We start from the raw sequence: 20,504 nt of genomic DNA, 5'->3' as shown, positions 1-20,504 counted from the left end.
ATGATCAGCTTTCAAGTCTAGCCTGAAGAAAACAACTTTGGTATTCTCCCTTGTTTACACATAAAACAAATCTAGTGCTCTCCCTTGAACGACTGTTGTTTCTCTACAAAACCCCCTACCCATGCTCATGTGTTCTGATGCCTGGATCCACTGGGACTTCATCTTCTCCTGACTGATCATGCTAGGGGCTCTGCCTGTCTCCAGCACTCCAGACCCTCAGCTACCACCACCACCTGGGACCCCCGATCGATTCAAGCTTCATGGAGTAGCGAAAACCCAGCTCGCTCGCTCTCTGAGTATAGCCTTCTGACCCTGACTTGTGTGATCAGTTATAGTTTTCTAAACCTGACTTTTATAATCAAGTTTAGGTTAGATTTAATATTATAACTGTTTTGTTTGTTTGGCTCCCCTATGGTGATAAATAACTTTATTATTATTATAACTTTAAATAACCTGGAAATAAATAACTTTCATGATTAAGTTGGTTGCTTCTCTCTTTCTCTCCCCACACTCCCCTCGTGGGTGTTTTTTCGTTTCCGCATTTGCTTTGCAGCAACGCTCCTCGTACCTAAGCTAAAGGATCCCTGCAGCACCCAAAAACCCTTTGGGGTTTTCTCATCAAGTGGGTTACTATCACAACAATTGTAACGTGAAAGTGGGGATAAAGACGTGCTGAACCAGGGACATAGGAGGGTGGCAGCTTGGAGGTGTTGTTTGACCCAGCTTGCCGAGTCCAAGGGCATATGAGGGAGACAGCTTGGAAGTGCTGCTAGACCCAGCCTACTTAGGCCAGGGACATATAAGGGGTCAGCTTGGGAGTGCTGATATTATGATAGCTCCCAGAAGTCACAATGAGGGTCATGGCCCTACTGTGATAGGCACAGATACATAGATAGACGCAGATAGATACACAGGTAATCACAGTCACTGTCCCGAGGAGTACGTAATCTAAGGCCTCATCTACATACAGTTTTTGGACTGATTTAACTAAAATCAGTAGAAAAAATGATTTAGCTAACTTGGTGCAAGCCTCTAGTGTGGACACAGTTATACCAGTATAATAAGCAACAGTCACATAAACACCTTTATGCCAGTATAAGTGTCCACCCTAGAGAGTTGCACCAATTTAACTAAACCATTTTTCTACCGATTTAGTTAAATCAGCACACACACAAAAAACTAACTGTAGACAAGTCTCAAGAAGACAAGAAACAAAGGATGAGAAAGATACATTCAAATATTGACATTTATAGACTATTTAAAAAAAAATTATGAAAAACATTTGAGCTATATCAAACTTCCCCATAACCTGCCCCTTCTGGTAAGAATCACAGAAGAAGTGAGCCTTGAGCGGGGATATGAAGGAGGAAAAGGTAGTGGCTTTATGGATCAGTTCAGATTGGGCGTTTCATGCACGTTGGTAGCATGGAAGAAGATGTGAAGACAATTGTAAGAGCAATACACAAGTGGGCGGATAAGGCTGTCATCACTGGTGGAATGGAGGGATAGAGGATAACACAGTAAAAGACAAAACTGGATAAACAGGGAGTGGAAGAGCTGTACATGTCTTCTGTGACCAACAAGATACACTGAATTTGAACTGGAGACAGTGGAAAAGGTGAGACAGTGGATTGGGAGGACTGTTTCACACACCCCATTTAAATGACTTCCTACCGACTAGCATTTCAGAAGATAAAAACACATGCCCTCTTCATTTCCTTCAGTATCACTTTTCTTCAGCCTCTGTGCTCCAGATGAGTGAGGTCTCCTAGCTTTGTAGGCTGCTGTTTAAGTGCTATCAGGAGAGAAGGGTGGTTGGGAAAGTTACCGCTACAGCAACTTCTTTATTGTGTGGTGTGTGTAAAGGCAGCAATTCAAATGCCATTAAGTCCTTCTAAGATCAACAAGAACAAAAAAAAGTGATGTTAAAAATACATACCCCTTATTTCAACATAACTAACATACAACTTGCTAAACCGCCACCAAATGCTATTTGTCCTTTCTGGGCGTGTCTCATTAACAGTGTGTCCACCCAATCCTTCCCTAGACCTTTCCCACACAGTCCATTACACTTTTTGACATATATTGCTTTAATCTAGAATGCAAGCTCCTTGCATATGGATTGTGTCCTTTTATTTACACAACTTTTCCATACACAACTACAGTATTAAATAAAAACAACAAGAAGAGGGGGAGCGCCATGCGCAGGAGTGAAGTCTTTCCCTTTTCCGGAAGAAAGCAGAGAAGGAGAATTGGCCATTTTTAATGGAACTAACTGACAGCAATTCCTGACCGTGGTGACATTAGCCCATATCCTTCTACACTGGTAACACATCCTGAATTGAGCCATTTAATGCAAACAAGCAGCAATTTTTACTACTGCCTTAGCAGAACACAGGAAAACACTCACCTCATAAAAATATGTACATTAAACATGGATATCACAAAGCGGTATTTAAAATACCTGAAAATGTTTCAAAATAATTTTTGTTAAAAACTCAACAGCTGTAATCCCTGGAGGCCCCCAATTTAATTAGAATTAAAATTGGAAATGCACCCTGTACTTGGTACCAAGTATCAAGACAGCATGATGAAGGATACAGTTAGAGATGCAAAAGACTGGAGCCAGAGGTACAGGCAAAAGCAGGATACTTCTCTCTCTCTCCTTTTAAAACTCTATCTTTTCTTAATAGTTTTGTTTGGTTTAGTTTAGTAGGTACAGCCACGTAATACTGTACTTTCATTTCTCACCTAGAAAGACTTTTGAAAAATCTCTTGCTCTACCCTGTGTCTCTGGCTAAAGTCTGATCCTCCAGTCTCATATCAAATTAACAATGTGGCTACCAATCTGCTTCATTATTTCAGACTTATTTTCATATACTGTCTAGAGCATTTTAAGGAACTGATATTAGTGGGTTAGTTATATTTTGCATTAAATCAAATAACTGGACACTATATATAAAAAGTGTTAAGAAAAATGTGGGGATCCAAATATACAAGCAAAATTGGATTTTATGCTAAAAGCCTTTACAAAAGACATCCGAAATATAAGAGCTGGAATGTAGCTCTCTGGAGTTTACACCATATTGAACTTAAAAGAATGATCTTGGAGCCCCATGGACATGTAACTGTTTAACCTGAAGAGTGGTCTTGAGAAACTCTTTCTTTGGGTCAGGTGGGTAAGATGAACAAAGGAGTAAAAGGACTCAGCTACACTCCACATTGAGTGCCAACGCACATACATTACCACACATATAATGGTCTATTTGGTCATTTACTTGTCAGCTATGAAATAAAATAACTTGATGCATTCAGTCTCTTAAGCCATGAAAAAATAAGACTTCACAGACACTATGGACATATCAACAATAATCAGAGACAGAATGGAAACTGGGTAACAAAGTCAAAGTAACTAACACAGAACTAGGCCAAAAAAATACAAGAAATAAATTTGTCATATGTCTGAACAGATAAATTTTAATGCCTTCAAAACCAGTGAATCAAAGGGGTGTATCAAAGAAGAGAAAATCTAAGCAGAATATTTTGTGAAACATGCACAGACATAGAAACCCTTGGACAGGAGGTGTGGACTACACTTAAAAGTTTTAATCCAGCAGAAAGTAAGGGCCAAGTGGAAAGAGAAAATGATTTACACACACATTTTGAAACACGTCAGTGAAAATATGCTCATACAAGCTTTATTAGTGCAATCACAAGTTCAATGAAGCCAAATGGACATCTCAACTGATAAACAGAGTAATAAGAAACACTGTCAAAAACAGTTAAAAGACAATCAGAAACTGATACCCAAGTACTGAGAAAGAATAATCATAGAATCATAGAATATTAGGGTTGGAAGGGACCTCAGGAGGTCATCTAGTCCAACCCCCTGCTCAGAGCAGGACCAACCCCCAACTAAATCATCCCAGCCAGGGCTTTGTCAAGCCTGAGCTTAAAAATATCTAAAGGAAGGAGATTCCACCACCTCCCTAGGTAACGCATTCCAGTGTTTCACCACCCTCCTAGTGAAAAAGTTTTTCCTAATATCCAACCTAAACCTCCCGCACTGCAACTTGAGACCATTGCTCCTTGTTCTGTCATCTGCTACCACTGAGAACAGTCTACAGCCATCCTCTTTGGAACCCCCTTTCAGGTAGTTGAAAGCAGCTATCAAATCCCCCCTCATTCTTCTCTTCCGCAGACTAAACAATCCCAGTTCCCTCAGCCTCTCCTCATAACTCATGTGTTCCAGTCCCCTAATCATTTTTGTTGCCCTCCGCTGGACGCTTTCCAATTTTTCCTCATCCTTCTTGTAGTGTGGGGCCCAAAACTGGACACAGTACTCCAGATGAAGCCTCACCAATGTCGAATAGAGGGGAACGATCATGTCCCCCGATCTGCTGGCAATGCCCCTACTTATACAGCCCAAAATGCCATTGGCCTTCTTGGCAACAAGGGCACACTGACGACTCATATCCAGCTTCTCATCCACCGTAACCCCTAGGTCCTTTTCTGCAGAACTGCTGCCTAGCCATTCGGTTCCTAGTCTGTAGCGGTGCATGGGGTTCTTCCGTCCTAAGTGCAGGACTCTGCACTTGTCCTTGTTGAACCTCATCAGATTTCTTTTGGCCCAATCCTCCAATTTGTGTAGGTCCCTCTGTATCCTATCCCTACCCTCCAGCGTATCTACCTCTCCTCCCAGTTTAGTGTCATCTGCAAACTTGCTGAGGGTGCAATCCACACCATCCTCTAGATCATTTATGAACATATTGAACAAAACCGGCCCGAGGACCGACCCTTGGGGCACTCCACTTGATACCGGCTGCCAGCTAGACATGGAGCCATTGATCACTACCCGTTGAGCCCGACAATCTAGCCAACTTTCTATCCCCCTTATAGTCCATTCATCCAGCCCATACTTCTTTAACTTGCTGGCAAGAATACTGTGGGAATAATACAAATTCCAAATTAAGAAGACCCTCAAAGTAAGAAAATCTATAAAATGTTCCCAGCAAAGTAGAGAATAAAAAAACCAAACTTGCTAACAAAAAAAAAATTCTTTGCATGTCAGAACTAATCTGCACAAGTAACATAAGGAATGGAGAAAACACCTTCCCAGCTGGGCAAAGATGTTACTGCAGTAGACCACATCAAACTCATGTAATGCCAGGGGGACTGCCAGGGAAAAAATAAAAGCAAGTCTGATGGCCCGTTAAAGAAACAACCTACAAATTGTTTTATGGAAAATCATCTAAATAAACCTAACCACATACTCACACCTGTATCGCCAGCAGCATCCAACACATTTACAGCATTAGAATATAAAAAACTAAAGACAGGTTTCAGAGTAACAGCTGTGTTAGTCTGTATTCGCGAAAAGAAAAGGAGTACTTGTGGCACCTAAACTAAAGGAAAGCAAAATTTAAAGAACGCACAATGCAACAGCTGTAAATACAAAAATATATCAAATGAACAGCAACCAAAATATATTACATAATACTATGCATTTATATAGAAGTATTTTGGAGAATTAATATATTGTCGTCTATTGTTATATAATAATATATTATTGCAGGTAATGTAAACCTTTTCAGTTTGAGGGCCAAACATATTACTGTCAATACTCCAGCACAGAGTCTCTGCCTTGTTCTTCCCTTTGCATTGCTCAAGTGGCGCACAATGACAGTGGAAACCACCCACAGGTCCCCTGCTGGATTCCCTAGTGTGAGTACAGAGCTGGCATACCCAACTCCTACGTTTCCCTTGCTTCAGTCACTGGTGCAGAGGGATGTGCTGAGGGTGGGCAGAGGAAGTGACTGTAACACACTGTACTCCAGCTATAACCAGCTGACATATGACACCCTGTCAATCATGATTCAGCTAGTACAACTTAGAGCAGCCCCCAAGGTACTCTAACCTATGGCTGGTGCAAAGAATCTGGGAACAAAAACTAATTGGTTGTTGTGTCTGCTTCTCCTTTTTTCCCCCACTTCTCCAGGGCTAAGCTAAGTGGCCAGGTGAGGGCATCTGATGAAGTGGGTTATAGCCCACAAAAGCTTATGCCCAAATAAATTTGTTAGTCTCTAAGGTGCCACAAAGACTCCTCGTTGATTCAGGTGAGGGCGGGGACCCATCTTTGCTAGACAGTCTCCTAGACTCAGGCAGAACCAGTTGAGCTCTCATCCTGCTTTCTCCAAGAATCTCACAACCTGGCAGGGAAGCAGGCAATGGAGCAGCCAAAACTACTATCTCCTCTCCTTCCTGCACAGCAGCAGGCAGCCCTGAGGGAGCTGCTCAGTACCTGTAGCAGAGCTGCTCCTGGAGCTGCATGGGAAGTAGTGCTCTCTACTTCCACCCCCCCCCACAGTGGCAGGTGCAAACCAAATGTTTCAGGTTAAAAACCACAGCATGCAGTTCATGGAAACATTTCCAGTTCTTAACCAAACACTAATCTTAACACAGGGCCTCTAAGGCCTCAGTTTAGAGCCTCAAGAAGCCCTGGGCCACTACATTTATTGGGACTGCTTTTCGTATCCTTTCCTCTAGGAAGGCAGACTGCCTAAGTAACCTGACTGCAACAGTACAGGCCTCTGAAGGAGAAAAAAAATTATTATGAATATATGTCAGAAACTTCTAAAATATTTTTTTCTCCACATGAAGTCACACAAATTTAAGGTCCAACATATTGCAGTCTACTAGAGCTGGATCTGGGTCAACAAACAGAAATGATTCCTGGTTTTCAGATGGTATAATGCACTATGATGTAGCCCTAGTGGTTCATCAAAAATAAGTATTTAAATCAATCATGGGGTCTAAAGTTGAATATTTCCCCATCCTTAGCCTTTCACCATTTTAAATTTTGTGGTGAAATTTTTATATTTGTTGGATGAAACATTTCTGTGGCTGAGTTTAGTTTTGGTTTATTTTTGTCTGTTTTTTGTCCCTAATGGCAGTTGTCTGCATGCTGGTCAGGAGTTTAGTGTTAGAAATAGCCCTAGTGCAGATGACTTGGTGGACAGAATGCAGCTGACTTCCTAAAAGGTGCATGATAAATGCAATTTATCATCTGGATATCAAAGTCACACAACACACTCTAATTGCTAAGCAACCTGCAAGCACTTGGGAGACACTTCTGCACCTGTTCCCCCCTACAGCTAGATTGTCTCAGGGTATGTCTACACTGCAACTGGACGTCAGTGGCTGGCCCAGGCCGCTGACTTGGGCTCGGACTGCAGGGCTGTTCTATTGTGGTAGAGGCTCAGCCTTGGGCTGCAGCCTGAGCTCTGGGACCCTCCCACCCTGCAGGGTCCTAGAGCATGGACACCTAAATTGCAATTAAACAGCCCCCCACAGATCGAGTCAGACGGCACAGGCCAGCTGTGGATTTTTAACTGCAGCGTAGACATACCCTCCATGCTTGAGTCTGACCACCTCCGTTCCCCTTCCTCACATGGTGAGGCAGTGCACTGTAGCTGCTTAGCAGGACCACTTGAAAGAATACCTTCACAGCATTTTTCAATCTCTGAGCCTTGTTTGTTGGTTGGTTTTTTTGGTAATCTTGTTCATCTACCACGCACGCTCCCATGGCTCTCACAAGAACCCTCTTCTACATCATAGCATTTGTCCACCTCCCCTCTCCCTTCCCCACAATGGCTCTATTTCCCCATCCTTGTTCCCCTCACCTGCTGCAGTTCCCCACCAGCTCTACCTGCTCCTCTTCCCTTTTCCCCTTTCCTGATTTTCCCCATCTCTCCCACCAGCACAAATCCAGAGCCAACATCTACATCCTCCTCCTCCCCTTTGGTAACATTTGCCACAATATTCTCCCTCCATTCCCATACCTGCCTCCGGAACCATCTCCAGCCCTTTAACTGGTGCCACCATTCCTAACCTCATGTCCATCCTCCCCCTCCCCTTTTCTTGCTGTCTCTGGAACACCCACTCTATCTCTAAAAAGATCACAGGCTCCATGACCTCTTTATATCTCGCTCCCTCCAGCTCCTGGCTCTTACAGAGACCTGCCCTTCTCTCACACTCTGTGACCTGGATCCGACCATAGTGAGGGTGTTGGGCTTCACCTCTCCTACTCTGGCACTTCCAAACCCTTCTACCTCATCTTTTCCACTCTTTCTCCTCTTTTGAACAGTACTGCATCTGATTCTTCTCATCTCCCTCTCCATGCTTCTGTCATCTATCATCCACCCAACTCTTCCCCATCAGCCTTCCTTGCTGGTTTCCACTCCTCTCCTCACAATCTCCTATACTACTCCTCGATTATTTCAACTTCAATGTTGATAATCCATCCGAACTTTAGCTGCAGGTTTCCTCACCTTCACCTCTTCATTCAACATGCAGCTCTGGTTCAATGCTACCAGTCACCAAAAGGCCCGGTCATTTGACTTGGTCTTCACCAAGCACTGTTCTCTCCGATCTCTCTGTTACTGAGTTCTCCCTCTCTATCACCCGATTTTCTTCAGCAGCAACAGCCGCCTCCTCCCTCATGCCGTCACTTGGCTTTTCTGTGACTTCCAATCCATCAGCACTGCTGACTTCTTGCGTGCTTTTAGCCCTCTCCTCCCTGCCTTCCATTGATATCGTCGTTCATTCTCTCCATGCTTCATTCCCCTCCACCCTTATCTCTTTTGCTTCTCTCCACCATTGCAAGGTCTGCTCTGCCAATCCCCAAAACTGGCTCACCCTAATATCAACTTCCTCTGCTTCTCTTTTTGGACCACGGAGTGTCTGTTGGAAATCCCATGACCAGGCTGACCTTCTCCACAGATACATTCTCTCCTTCTTCAGTTCTGACATTTTCCTAGCCAAACAACTCTAAACTACCACCATGCTGACAATCTGAGATCTACTTATGTACTCCTCCCTCCTTTTGTCCAAATTAAAACCTCAACCTGGCTCTCTAACATCTCCTCAGGAATGTCTAGCCATCAGCTTAAGCTAAAACAGAGCTCTTAATCTTCCTCCCGGGCCTCCCCGCTACCTCCTTACTTTATCACTGTGGACACCACCATCATCCTGCCTGTCACTTGGGCCCATAACCTGCGGTCATCTTCGACTTGGACCTCACTCTAGGCCCAGGCTATGTCTGACTCTTTCTGTATAACATCTCTAAGATATCTTCTTTCTTATCCATCTATCCAGCTAAAATGGTCATCCAGACTCTCATCTCGCTGCTTGATTACTACAACATCCTTTTCTCTAGCTTGACAAATATTGTCTTGCCCCACTCATATCCATTCAGAATGCTGCAGGAAAGATCATCTTCCTAGCTGTTGCTTTGACTATGTCACCCTCCACCTTTGCCTTCCTCCACTGGCTCCCCCTTTTCTATTGCAACAAACATAAGCTATTTGTCTTCTCTTTCAAGGCTCTTCCCCACCTATCCCCATCCTATTTATTATTTTTTATTCACTACTGAAATGTCAATTCCTGCAGCAATCGGCCCATGATGCCAGTCTCCATCGTCTAATAGTTAAATTTTCCAACAAGCACCTCACACTTGGAGGAGCTTCCTGTAAACATCTGCAAAGCTACCTCATCCTCCTTCAAAACCCTCCTTTTCTGTTATCCACACAACTTGATAAATGGCTAGACTACTGTTATGCCAAGACCACTGCCTATCATGCTGACCAATAGTCTTAGTGTTCTTTTGTACTCCCCTGTCTATCTAGATCCTTTGGTTGTCTCTTGTCCTATACTTACATTCTAAGCTCTTTGTGGCAAGGACTGTATTTTTGTTCTGTGCTTGTGCAGCGCCTAGCACAACAGGCCCTAGTTGCTACTGAAATTGAAATAATAATGAAAAAAACATGAAAGTTTTATATCCATACATATACAAAAATCATATCTTTTTTTATGTGATGTGTGCATGCCTGTGTATGTGGTCATGTATACTATGGTAATATTCCAGTTTGTCTCCCAACACACAATTTCTCTTTCCTTTAATTTATAGGAATCTCCATTCAAAATACAGTGCAGAAGTTTTCAAACAATATTTAAAAGTTTTCTTTTGCACATGTCATTCATGGCCCACTCTCCTATGACAAACTTATACATAACACATCATTGAGTATTACAAAAGTCAAGCTGATATTTCCATTCTAAATGGAAATCCCTTCTTTAAAACACAGTTAGTTTACTGAAAGTCTTCAAGGCCAACGTTAATTTGAAGACAGATTTACAGCAATTTTGTGTCTTATTTTTTTAAAAAGGAAATGTTGAAGAAGAAAAATTTAACAGTTCTTCAATAGTCTGACTACAAAAAAAAGGCAACTTGGCAATATTATTGGCAAAACATTTCTGTTATCAATATATTTAAGTGTTTTAATGTCTCTAGTTAATTTAGGGCCCAGTTCTGCCACTTATACTCAGTTTGAGCAGTCTCACTCAGAGTAGTCCATTGAAATCAATGAAATTATTCATGGAGTAAGGTAAATATTAGGCGATAAGAAAGTTGATTTGCACATTCATGTGTGAGAAAAACTGTTGAACTGAGAGACTTTGTCACTCACACCCAATAGGGAGCACTTACATTAAAATAAATAAATCTTCCATAAACTATCAAGTTAAGAAATTAAAACTTTTCAACAAACAATTCTTTAAAGAAAATAAAGGTAAATAAATTCCAGATATCAGTGTTACTCTTTGAAATAGCAGTAATGATGCCAATTAGTTTGCACTGTTAAGCTGCTTGACGTAATGGCAAACTAGATTTTGTTTATTTACTGTAATAAATAAATGATTAAAATAATTTACTGGAAATTAATCAATAATACAAAAAGATGACTGTATGTGGCAAAGACCATGTGGATCTTTTTGACATTTTGAAATACAGACTGAAATGTCTATTTTCAGTCAGGTAGGCAGCACCTTCTTTCTGTCACCAAGCCAAGAAAGTGTCATTACAAGGAGTCTGCCTTCTTTCAAGGCACCTGCTGTTGTTTTCATATAGTTTCTTCTTTAAATGAGAAGAACAACCAACCAAACACATTTTTCCCCAATACATAAAATGGCAGTACTTCTTTGCACTCACATTACTTTTGTTATTACTACACACTTTTTTGGTGGCTGTTTTTTGTTTTGTTTTTTAAGAGTATTTGGGTATATCGACACCATATTAACTGTACTCTGATGATATAAAATTGTAAGGCTAGGATGAATATTAGTGTTAATGAAAAAGGCATTTGCTAATTTGAACAAATCTATTTTTTTTCTGCGAACCCCTTGTCAGCTTCTAATAACCACAGGACTGATTCTGCCACACAAACTCAAGCTGAGTAGTACTTGATACTCCACAAGTTTTCCCACTGAAATCAACTGTAGATTACAATCTGATTACTTGTACAGTAAACCATTACTGTGAATGTAGAAGGCAGAACAAAGCTGTAGGAGTTGATATTTTCAGTGAGTGACATTTTGTAGTCTTATTTGAATTTATTTTTATTTTTACTTTACAGGCTTGGGGGAAAAGTTCTTTTTTTCTACTCACTTCTGTGCTCCCTGAGACAACAGCTTTGTCCACGTTCACCGATAGCTGCTCTTCAGTCTGGCATACTCCCAATGACCACTCTGCACAGCGGTGATGAGCCCAGCAGTGACCTAATGCATTATCATTGAGAAAGAATTGCACGATTTTACAACTTTGCCAAGCAGCAGTTGAGTTTCAAAATAAGCATTAAAGGAAAAACCTCAACAAAAAAAAACAAAAAAACAGACCTGATCTTGCAATCCTTACTAGAGAATACAGAGCTTAATTTTAGTGGTAAGCGCTTGCAGAATTAGGACAATAGTCTTTTACTGAAACAGGAAAAGTGGGAGAAGGAAGGAATCAACAATTTATCTACATACTGCAGTTTTTATTATATAGAAAAAAACCCAGATGTTTTCACACATTTATATACCTTTCAGCTTCTAGTTTTTGTACCCCAAAATATATAAATACACCTGTGACATGTCTGTGTGTACATATACGCTCAAAGTTAACTTCAGTTTGCCGCTCACTTATTTAACTGTTTGTCTGTATATCTGTCCTTAGCTTGTGAACTCCTTGGGACAGGGATCAGTTCCTTTTGTCTGTTGGGAAAGCACCAAGCACATTGTGACTGCTACCGTAAACAAATAATAATTTTTAAAAGATCACAAGGTGCCATGCACAGGGCTGGTACATAAATTGTTTTGTAAAAACACTGTGATGACAATAGTGAGCTGTCATTATACAGAGACACTCACAAATAAGAGCCTGTTGTACTAATATTGGGAAACTTAGACTACAAGAATAGACCTTCCAGCACTCAAAGTACCTATTAAAATGGCTTTCAGTTCAGCTGCTGGCAAAAGAATGAAAACCATAAGGATATGGTATAATGACGAACTGCGAATATTTCTCGCCTCAGCTGAAGGTATTCTATGCTGACATACCATAGAAGACTCATGGTATGTACCTCTTGAAATTTGCTATTAAGCATATAAACTGTATATTGCAACTCTGCATTTAGTAACTCAAATAAGGGACTTAAAGTCAAAAGAATTGTAAGCATCTTCCAATACTGATGACACGGAATAATTAAAATTTATCCAACATCAGGAGACCAGACCCCATGCTAATTTTTTTTAAAATTCATTTAAAAGAGATTTCTTTACAATCAAATTTTGAAACCAATTTTCAGAGAATTTTGAAAAAGTGACACCACTACTAAGCTCAGTACAGAGATAATATTTACAGAACAAGTTCTGAGTTCTTACAATTTCTTCTTTTGTGGGACATAAGTAGGGCCCAACCAAATTCATAGTCCATTTTGGTCAATTTCACAGTCATAGGATTTTTAAAATTGTAAATTTCATGATTTGAGCATTTAAATCTGAAATTTCATGGCGCTGTAATTGTAGGGATCCTGACCCAAAAAGGAGTTGGGGATGGGGGGTTACAAGGTTATTATAGGGTGGGTTGTGGTACTGCAACCCTTACTTTGGTGCGGCTGCTGACGGCGGCATGGCCTTCAGAGCTTGGCTGCTGGAGAGTAGTGGCTGCTGGCCAGGCATCCAACTCTGAAGGCAGTGCCGCCACCCGCAGCAGCACAGAAGTAAGGACGGCATGGTATAGTATTGCCACCCTTCCTTCTACGTTGCTGCTTGCAGAGCTGGTTCTTCATTCAGCAACCACCACTCTCCAGCCGCCCAGCTCTGAAGGCAGCGTAGAAGTAAGGGTGGCAATACTGTGACCCCCACCTAAAATAACCTTGCGATCCCCCTGCAACCCTCCCTTTAGGGTCAAGACCCCCAATTTGAGAAACACTGGTCTCCCCCATGAAATCTGTATAGTATAAAGTAAAAGCACACAAAAGACCAGATTTCACAGGGGGAGACCAGATTTCACTGTCCGTGATGCCTTGTCCATGGCTGTGAATTTGGTAGAGCCCTATACATAAGCATATGGTGTAGATTGATGGTAGGGCAACATTTGAACTAAAATGCTCTGAGAAAATAGCCCAAAGCTTCTTGATTTTTCTGTCAGACACCTAAATGAAACATTAAAGTTAAAAATGTATATTACAATCTTAGGACCTGATCCTGAAAGCCCTTCCTCTCATGACTAATTGTTATTTGTTCAGGTAGCCCCAGTGAAGCCACATGAGAAGGAGGCTTTGTAAGACTGGGCCTTTAGGAGTTATAATAAAATGACAGTTTAAACTATGAAGTATTATCTCTGTTTCTTTCTCCTTTGCTCCTCACTTCCCCCAAAGAGGCAATCACTATACCAAACTAAAGAATTATTTAAACAAAAGTTTAGTTTGAATTCCAGTTAAACCATTATAAATATGTACCACATATGAACGTATACCTACCTGTTGGCTCAAATAAGGCTTGGACATCAATGTCATCTGGTAAGCCAACTAAACTGAGTTCATCCCAGAATTTGACAACCTGATCGTCAGAAGCAGTTTGAGTGCTTACACTTGTACATGATGCTACACTCTGTCGAGGTCTCTCTCTGTAGAGAAGGAGAGAAAAAATGTGGGTAGGTAACTCTGCAATTAAAACAGTCTATGTTTATTACTCAATTAGCTATGTGTTTTCCAAATGATCTAAAAAAACCAGAATGCCTCAAATGAATTTTCCCTGTGTGATAAAATATACATCAAAGAAAGGGGGGAGGGGAGAACTAGCCCAGTTTCTTGAATTTTGACACCGTGTTTATATCAGTAGGAGAAAATAAAGAACAATGCTTTCAGTTAAAAGTCATATGCACCAGAAAAAATGACGCTGTTAAATGGCCCTTTGTCCAGCCTGACCATCTCATTGTTCAGGCCATACATACTCAAATTTTTCAAACTGCATTTTTTGTTTGACTTGCTTCATCTCCAGAAGAAGATTGTTAGGTAAGTACAAGCAGATACAGATCCAGGCAAAGAAGGGATATTTCTCTGGGGAAATGGGAAAACCTGGAACAAAGAGAGGGAGGTGGTATAAACAGAGGGTGTCAGCTGCAGCTTTCTTATGGTTTCCTCTTTGCAACCTCGACAGCTGGTCTGTGGGTATAGCTTTGACAATATTCTCAAAGGAGACTCTGCCTTACCAGACAGAGGTAAGCTGCTAGGATAGCACACAGCTAGTGTGTATGGGGGAAGGGTGAAAAAGGCCAAGAATGGAGAAGGTTCAATGGCAGCAGATGTCTTTGCAGGGCTGGCCCTAGGTTTTTTGCCGCCCCAAGCTCCGAGAGCGCAACTGCCCAAGCAAAAAGGATGGCCGGAATACCGTCCCTGGAATCGTGCGGCCCCAAGCTTGTGCTTGCTTTGCCAGTGCCCAGAGCTGGTCCTGTGTCTTTATCCCACACAACCAAAATTCACAAAATAGCAAAGTGTAAGAGAAAGAGGCTAGAAAAGGAGAATTTAATGATACAAAAAGCACTAGAATATGATAAAATGGAAGAATCTATCAAACCTATTAAAAAAAGCACAAACAACAGAGTATACTATTTGAGCACAGGGAATCCTTCCTTCTGGCTTTTTAACCTAACCTATCAAAAAATTATCCACTAAACATCAGACCCACTAACCCATTAACCAGAGAAACCTGACTCCCTCAACCCTACCTAAAAAAAGGGTTTCTTCCTTGGATTTCTAAAGCACTGAATTTAGCCTTACTGAGATGTCTACTCTCCTCAGACATCAGAGTGGTTGCCATGGAGGGGGGTGCTAAAATTTGAGTAGTCTTAATCTTTTATTGGTTCTTTCTTCATTAGGGCCCTACCAAATTCCCAGTCCATTTTGATCAATTTCACAGCCAGAGGGTTTTAAAATTGGTCAATTTCACAGTTTCAGATGTTTACATCTGAAATTTCAGGGTGTTGTAACAGTGGGGGTCCTGACCTAAAAGTGGGTTGTGGAGGGGTCACAAAGCTGATGTAGGGGGGTTGCAGGATTTCCACCCTCACTTCTGCATGGCCTTCAGAGCTGCGGAGCTTTCCAGAGGTGGCTCTGATCTCACCCGTGCTGCTGGGAACCTTCAGAGCTGGCAGCAGCCACAGAACTTCCTGCAGCTGGGGGAGATTCCCCGGGGTAGGTGGGTCTGATCTCCCCCCGAGAGTGGCTGTGCAAGGGAAGAGGAAGTCTTGTCCCACCCCAGTCCTGAGGGGACGAGCAGCTCCCAGCTGGGGCTCTCCCAGCAGCATGGGGGAGATCAGACCCACCTCCATCTCTGGGAATCTAATCAAGCTGCAGGAAGCTCCGCGGCTGCTACCTTCAGTCTGCTCTCCCAGCAAGAGCAGCCACGCAGGAGAAGTCCCATCCCTCCTCAGCCTGGCGGACTAACAGCTGGATCCCAGTGAATGGTAGGAGCTCCCAGCTGTGGCGCCCCAAGGCCTGCCCCGCCCCTCCAATAGCTAGATTTCACTGGGGAAGTATGATTTCACAGTCTGTGACCTGTTTTTCATGGCTGTGAATTTGGCAGTCCCCTATTCATTAATAAATCAAGCATATGCCTCCGTGGCTGTTCATAGATGTCCACAGTAGCAGCAGCATGAAACTGCCATAGTTCTTGACAGTTTCATGATGCTCATACCCTTCTGAAAAAGAACAGTGAACCTGACCAAATTTATGTTAATTTTACCTTACTGACTGGTAAATCTATGAGCTACAGCAGGCAACAGAGCTGTGTGTTGACTCAGGAATAGAAAATTCTCTCGTTTTACATTTGGCTTATTTTGAAGGTTACCTTCAGAAACATAAGGGCAAGGAGATGGGGAAAAGTAAGTGAAAGCTTAAGTTGTGCAAAAATTGATGGCTAAGACCCCCTCCACATCTGTCAAGAAAAGCTTCTCTCTCATTATTGGTGAGTGGATGAAGTTTTCGATCCTTGGCACTAAGTTATATCCTAATGACTTATGTCATAACAAACAAACAAAAAAAAAAGCGTCCAACATCAGAAATCAAAACCTTCAAGACTAGCACCTACTACTAGGAACAAAATAGTCCCCTTATGAACTGATATATTAAATTAACCCATTCTACCCAAAAAGGGCAAGTACCCCTAGATGCAGTCAAACCAGATATTATTCATATAGGCTCCTGTTACTGAATTACTATCAGTTTTGAATCAATCTAAAAAAGAATTACACATTCATATCAGATTTTATAATAAGGAAATCTGAGTACCTGTTTTTTTAAATTTGTGTTTATAATTCCCTAATATCAAATGGATAAAATCACTGCCAGCTTTATATGGAGATTCAGCATTCATACTTAATTAAGGGCTATTAAACTAAAAAATTTTAAATTGAATAAACCTAATCTGAATGTGAACTTAAATTTAAATGTCTACAGTACTTTTAATGTTACATATGCCTTGATAATTCAGGATTCCTTAAAATGTGCCACCTTAAATCCTTTTAAAAGGCTGCCTCTTTGTTATTGTTTCATTTCCTACTTCACTTCTTCACTGTACTGGCAGCAGTCCAAAGCTAGCAACCAATCAGAAAACTCCAACACAACAATGCTTTAGTACTTAAACTTGGATGTTAGCCAGCATGGCACTTGGGGATGATTACATCATCACCCTCAAGGGACAGAGCTGCTTAGTTGTTCCAAGCTAAATTAATTTTGCACTTTCCCATAGGCTACAAAAACCTCTACTAATCAGCCAGCACAACTGAATCCACATATTAGCAAGACAGCTCTGAAACAAAAACACATTTTACCATGGTAACGCCAAAAACCCAGAATTACAAAATCCAAATATATATTAAGAAAAAAATCTATTCCATTATGCAAATACTGAAAAAAAATCTGCATTTGTAGTTATGGATGCATTTTAAACTTCATTTCCATAAATATATTCAATAACCTTTCAACATGGACTATACAGGGATGTGTACGTGAATGTAATTTCTCAGAAATAGCTATTAAAAAGTGCTGTATTGCAAAAGGCAGTTGGGATACTAATATACCTATACTATACCTACTATACCTGGATTAAAAACAGAACATTGACATACACAAAAACAACAAAGAGTTCTAATCACAGTAGAATACACTGTATTCACATAGCACGTTGCTTTTTACAGTCGCAAGGATTATTTTTGGAGGGGGCCAGGGAAGAAAGATTACAAGGTCTCACACACACGCTTCTTGCCTCCCCAAAGTACACAAACACAACAGTTTAGAAATCAACTGGCTAATCTGTTACTCCTCTTCTGTTCTTTTGCATACTCTCTCTAAAATCTATTTAAAACGTACTAATACATTTGTACTTTTAAAGTAAGTCTGTCTCTTTTACTTTTGTACTCTCCAAAAAAAGAGCACATTCTCGCTTCTAGGGGAAAAAACCTTAACAAGAAGCAGCAGAAGAAAGATTGCTATTTTTCTGACGTGGTTTGCAATTTCTCAAACACAGATTAATAATACTAAGCATCAAGTTTCAAATTTTCAAATTATTCATTTATCACTGCACAATGTTTGCATATATGCTTCCTGGCCTCTCTACAATAATCAACATTACAACAAAATCATGACTGAAGTTTTTATGATGAAACAGACTTACTTCTTCTGTCCTCTTTGTTTGCGCGGCACTGAGTTTTGCCTTGGAGTTCTCTCATAAGCTCCATCGCTGCTGTCGTTGGTTTCACTCTTACTTAAAGGCTGGTTCTTCCAGGGGATGATAAACGCTAGCGTGGGACTGAATTGTTTTAAATCTCCTTGTCCTAATGAGCTTCGTTCACCACAGTAACAAAAGGCGCAGAGTTGTTCGCTGCAAAGCAGAGGAAACTTTTAAAAACCAGGATACTCTTGGGGGATCTCCTATTAATTGTCATGTTTTGTGTCAATTTGACTTTCCTCAAACAGAATACAAAGTACGATAAATAAAATATAAACAATAATTTAAAGTGTATCTTTAAATAAATGTGTAATGTAACTACTAAATATATTATTTAAAGTTATGTAACAGTAGCTTTCTTTTTCTTCCACGGAAGTCTGCTAAAAAAGTGGAAAACACCCAAGTTAATAAAGATTTTTCTTTTTCCTATGCCCTTAGTCTATCAAGGAAAAAACCCCACACACACTCTACTGTAATCCAAAAGATGTGTGCAAACCTAAATGGTGGTGACTGAAAAAAGGAGTGGCGGGGGAGAATGGGAAAGAGATGAACTATCCTATTACAATCCCATATCCACCAAAAAGCTAATATAGTGGAAAACACACGCACGTATACCTATAACACACAGTATACCTATAACACACAGTATGTATAACATATAACCATGCGTATACAATACAAATGCATGCATTATCTATTGTATACAAAACATCACACACACACACTAATGGGAAGATCAGCATAATGGAACACTCACAGTAATGACTACATAAAGGCCAGTTATAGCTACATATCATATACAAATACATATATCCATTTAACACAAACATTGTAAAAATACAGCAGCCTAAACTTATACTTGAGGAAACTTACACGTATTTAGTACTGTGACCTGTTAAGTAAGTTATCCCTGTACCATTTGCAATCTTATATTAACACTCAAAGCATAATGACAGTTCTGGCAGAACTCCTTGTGTCACATCATATGGAGGTTACTACACAATATTTCTAAAACAACCACATTCACAAACCTAAAATGTGAACTTTTAAAATTTGCATAAAAACTGTTTAAAGAGAAAAATCATTTAACACGTTTTTACGCCTAAGTGAGCAACTTTGTTTTATGTGTATTTATGTGATCCCCAAAATGTGCCTAAGGGAATCTGGCACTTGGGTGGAAGCCTGGTTTGGAAAGAGCTCCATTTAAATAGAATTTAAGCACATCTCTGAGGTGGCATATTTGGACTTTGGGAGCAGTAAGTTAAAAATAAAAAAAGTCTCCTGGAGATCCAATTACAGTATAGTGTTCACTAGGATTTGGAAAGAATAACAGATCATCTGCACTGCTAGTCAAGGGGCTGGTCTACACTACAAATTTAGGATGGCTTAATTACATTGCTCAGAGTTGCAAAAAATGTAATTAAATCAACTCAAGCCCGGGTTATAGACACTGCTGGGTTGATGGAAGAATTCTGTCAACCTCGCTACCGCCTCCTGGATAGGTGGATTTACTATACCAATGTACAAACCGCTTCCATTGCTTTGGTAAGCAGCTACGCTACAGTGCTGCAGCATTTCGAGTGTAGAGATACCTAAAGTCAGGTACAAGCAGCAGCAACAGCAGAATGAAGAAAGAAGAACTAAAAAGGGAAAAGTTGCAGCCTGGAACAGAGGACTATGACAATCCAATATAGCCATTTAACCTTGACTTAATGTACTCCGAGACTGGACAAAATCTTGCCCTTACAATACAATGCCACTGGGGAAGGGAAGATGGGGAAGACGACTGGGTGCAGAGAAGGTCCCGGAGACATTCTGCTACCACACAGCTGGCTGTCTCACATGGAAAGGCTGAACAGGAAGATATGGTTTTCTGGAGCACTTCTCAAGAGTGGCCCAAGAAGGAGCAACATGCTGCTAATTAGATCATGTATGTGGGGTTGGCCATGCCAAACTGGCAGACCACACCCTTTTGGGGCCATGTTGCTTCAACAGGAGCCTTAGTTGGGTCCCTCTCATAGCATTCAAGAGAGTGCTAGAGAAGACCCCACCTTGCTGCTTTGGGAAAGAACCTTAGTGCATATTCACGTCCCATGTTGACCCCTCTCCAGCCCCCAATGACCCTGCTTGACACAGGATAGGTGTTGGCCTATACTTACAACGTACAACCCACAGGAGAGATTTTGCTCATAACGGAGTACTGAGCGATGGATTAATTTCAGAAATGTTTACAAAAATATGCCTGAAGACAAAAATGTTTTGAAGAAAGAAAAATCTAAGTTTCATGAAGAGGGCATAAAGATAAGAGAGATCTCTCTTCCAGGCTGTAAATGTAAATGTAATTTCAAATGTTATATGGCAGAGCAACAAATTAGTAGCTATTCATATTTCAGAGAATATGG

The 20,504-nt window shown here is 40.9% G+C and overlaps 1 protein-coding gene across 27 annotated transcripts in view; it reads right to left on the bottom strand.

Moving 5' to 3' along the window:
* KMT2C (lysine methyltransferase 2C) overlaps positions 1–20,504 on the bottom strand; it is a 327,313-nt gene that overhangs the window by 188,995 nt on the left and 117,814 nt on the right. For all 27 annotated transcript variants that reach the window (XM_043541583.1, XM_043541577.1, XM_043541582.1 and 24 more), the window contains 3 exons: positions 18,049–18,255; positions 13,857–14,002; positions 11,504–11,613 (listed from right to left, as the gene is read on the bottom strand). In XM_043541583.1, the coding sequence (XP_043397518.1) occupies positions 11,504–11,613; positions 13,857–14,002; positions 18,049–18,255 (463 nt within the window). The remainder of the gene's footprint in view (positions 1–11,503; positions 11,614–13,856; positions 14,003–18,048; positions 18,256–20,504) is intronic.

Source organism: Chelonia mydas, chromosome 2 (assembly GCF_015237465.2).
Source record: "Chelonia mydas isolate rCheMyd1 chromosome 2, rCheMyd1.pri.v2, whole genome shotgun sequence".
Taxonomy (NCBI): Eukaryota; Metazoa; Chordata; order Testudines; family Cheloniidae; genus Chelonia; species Chelonia mydas.
This window is presented reverse-complemented; position numbering and strand designations above follow the sequence as displayed.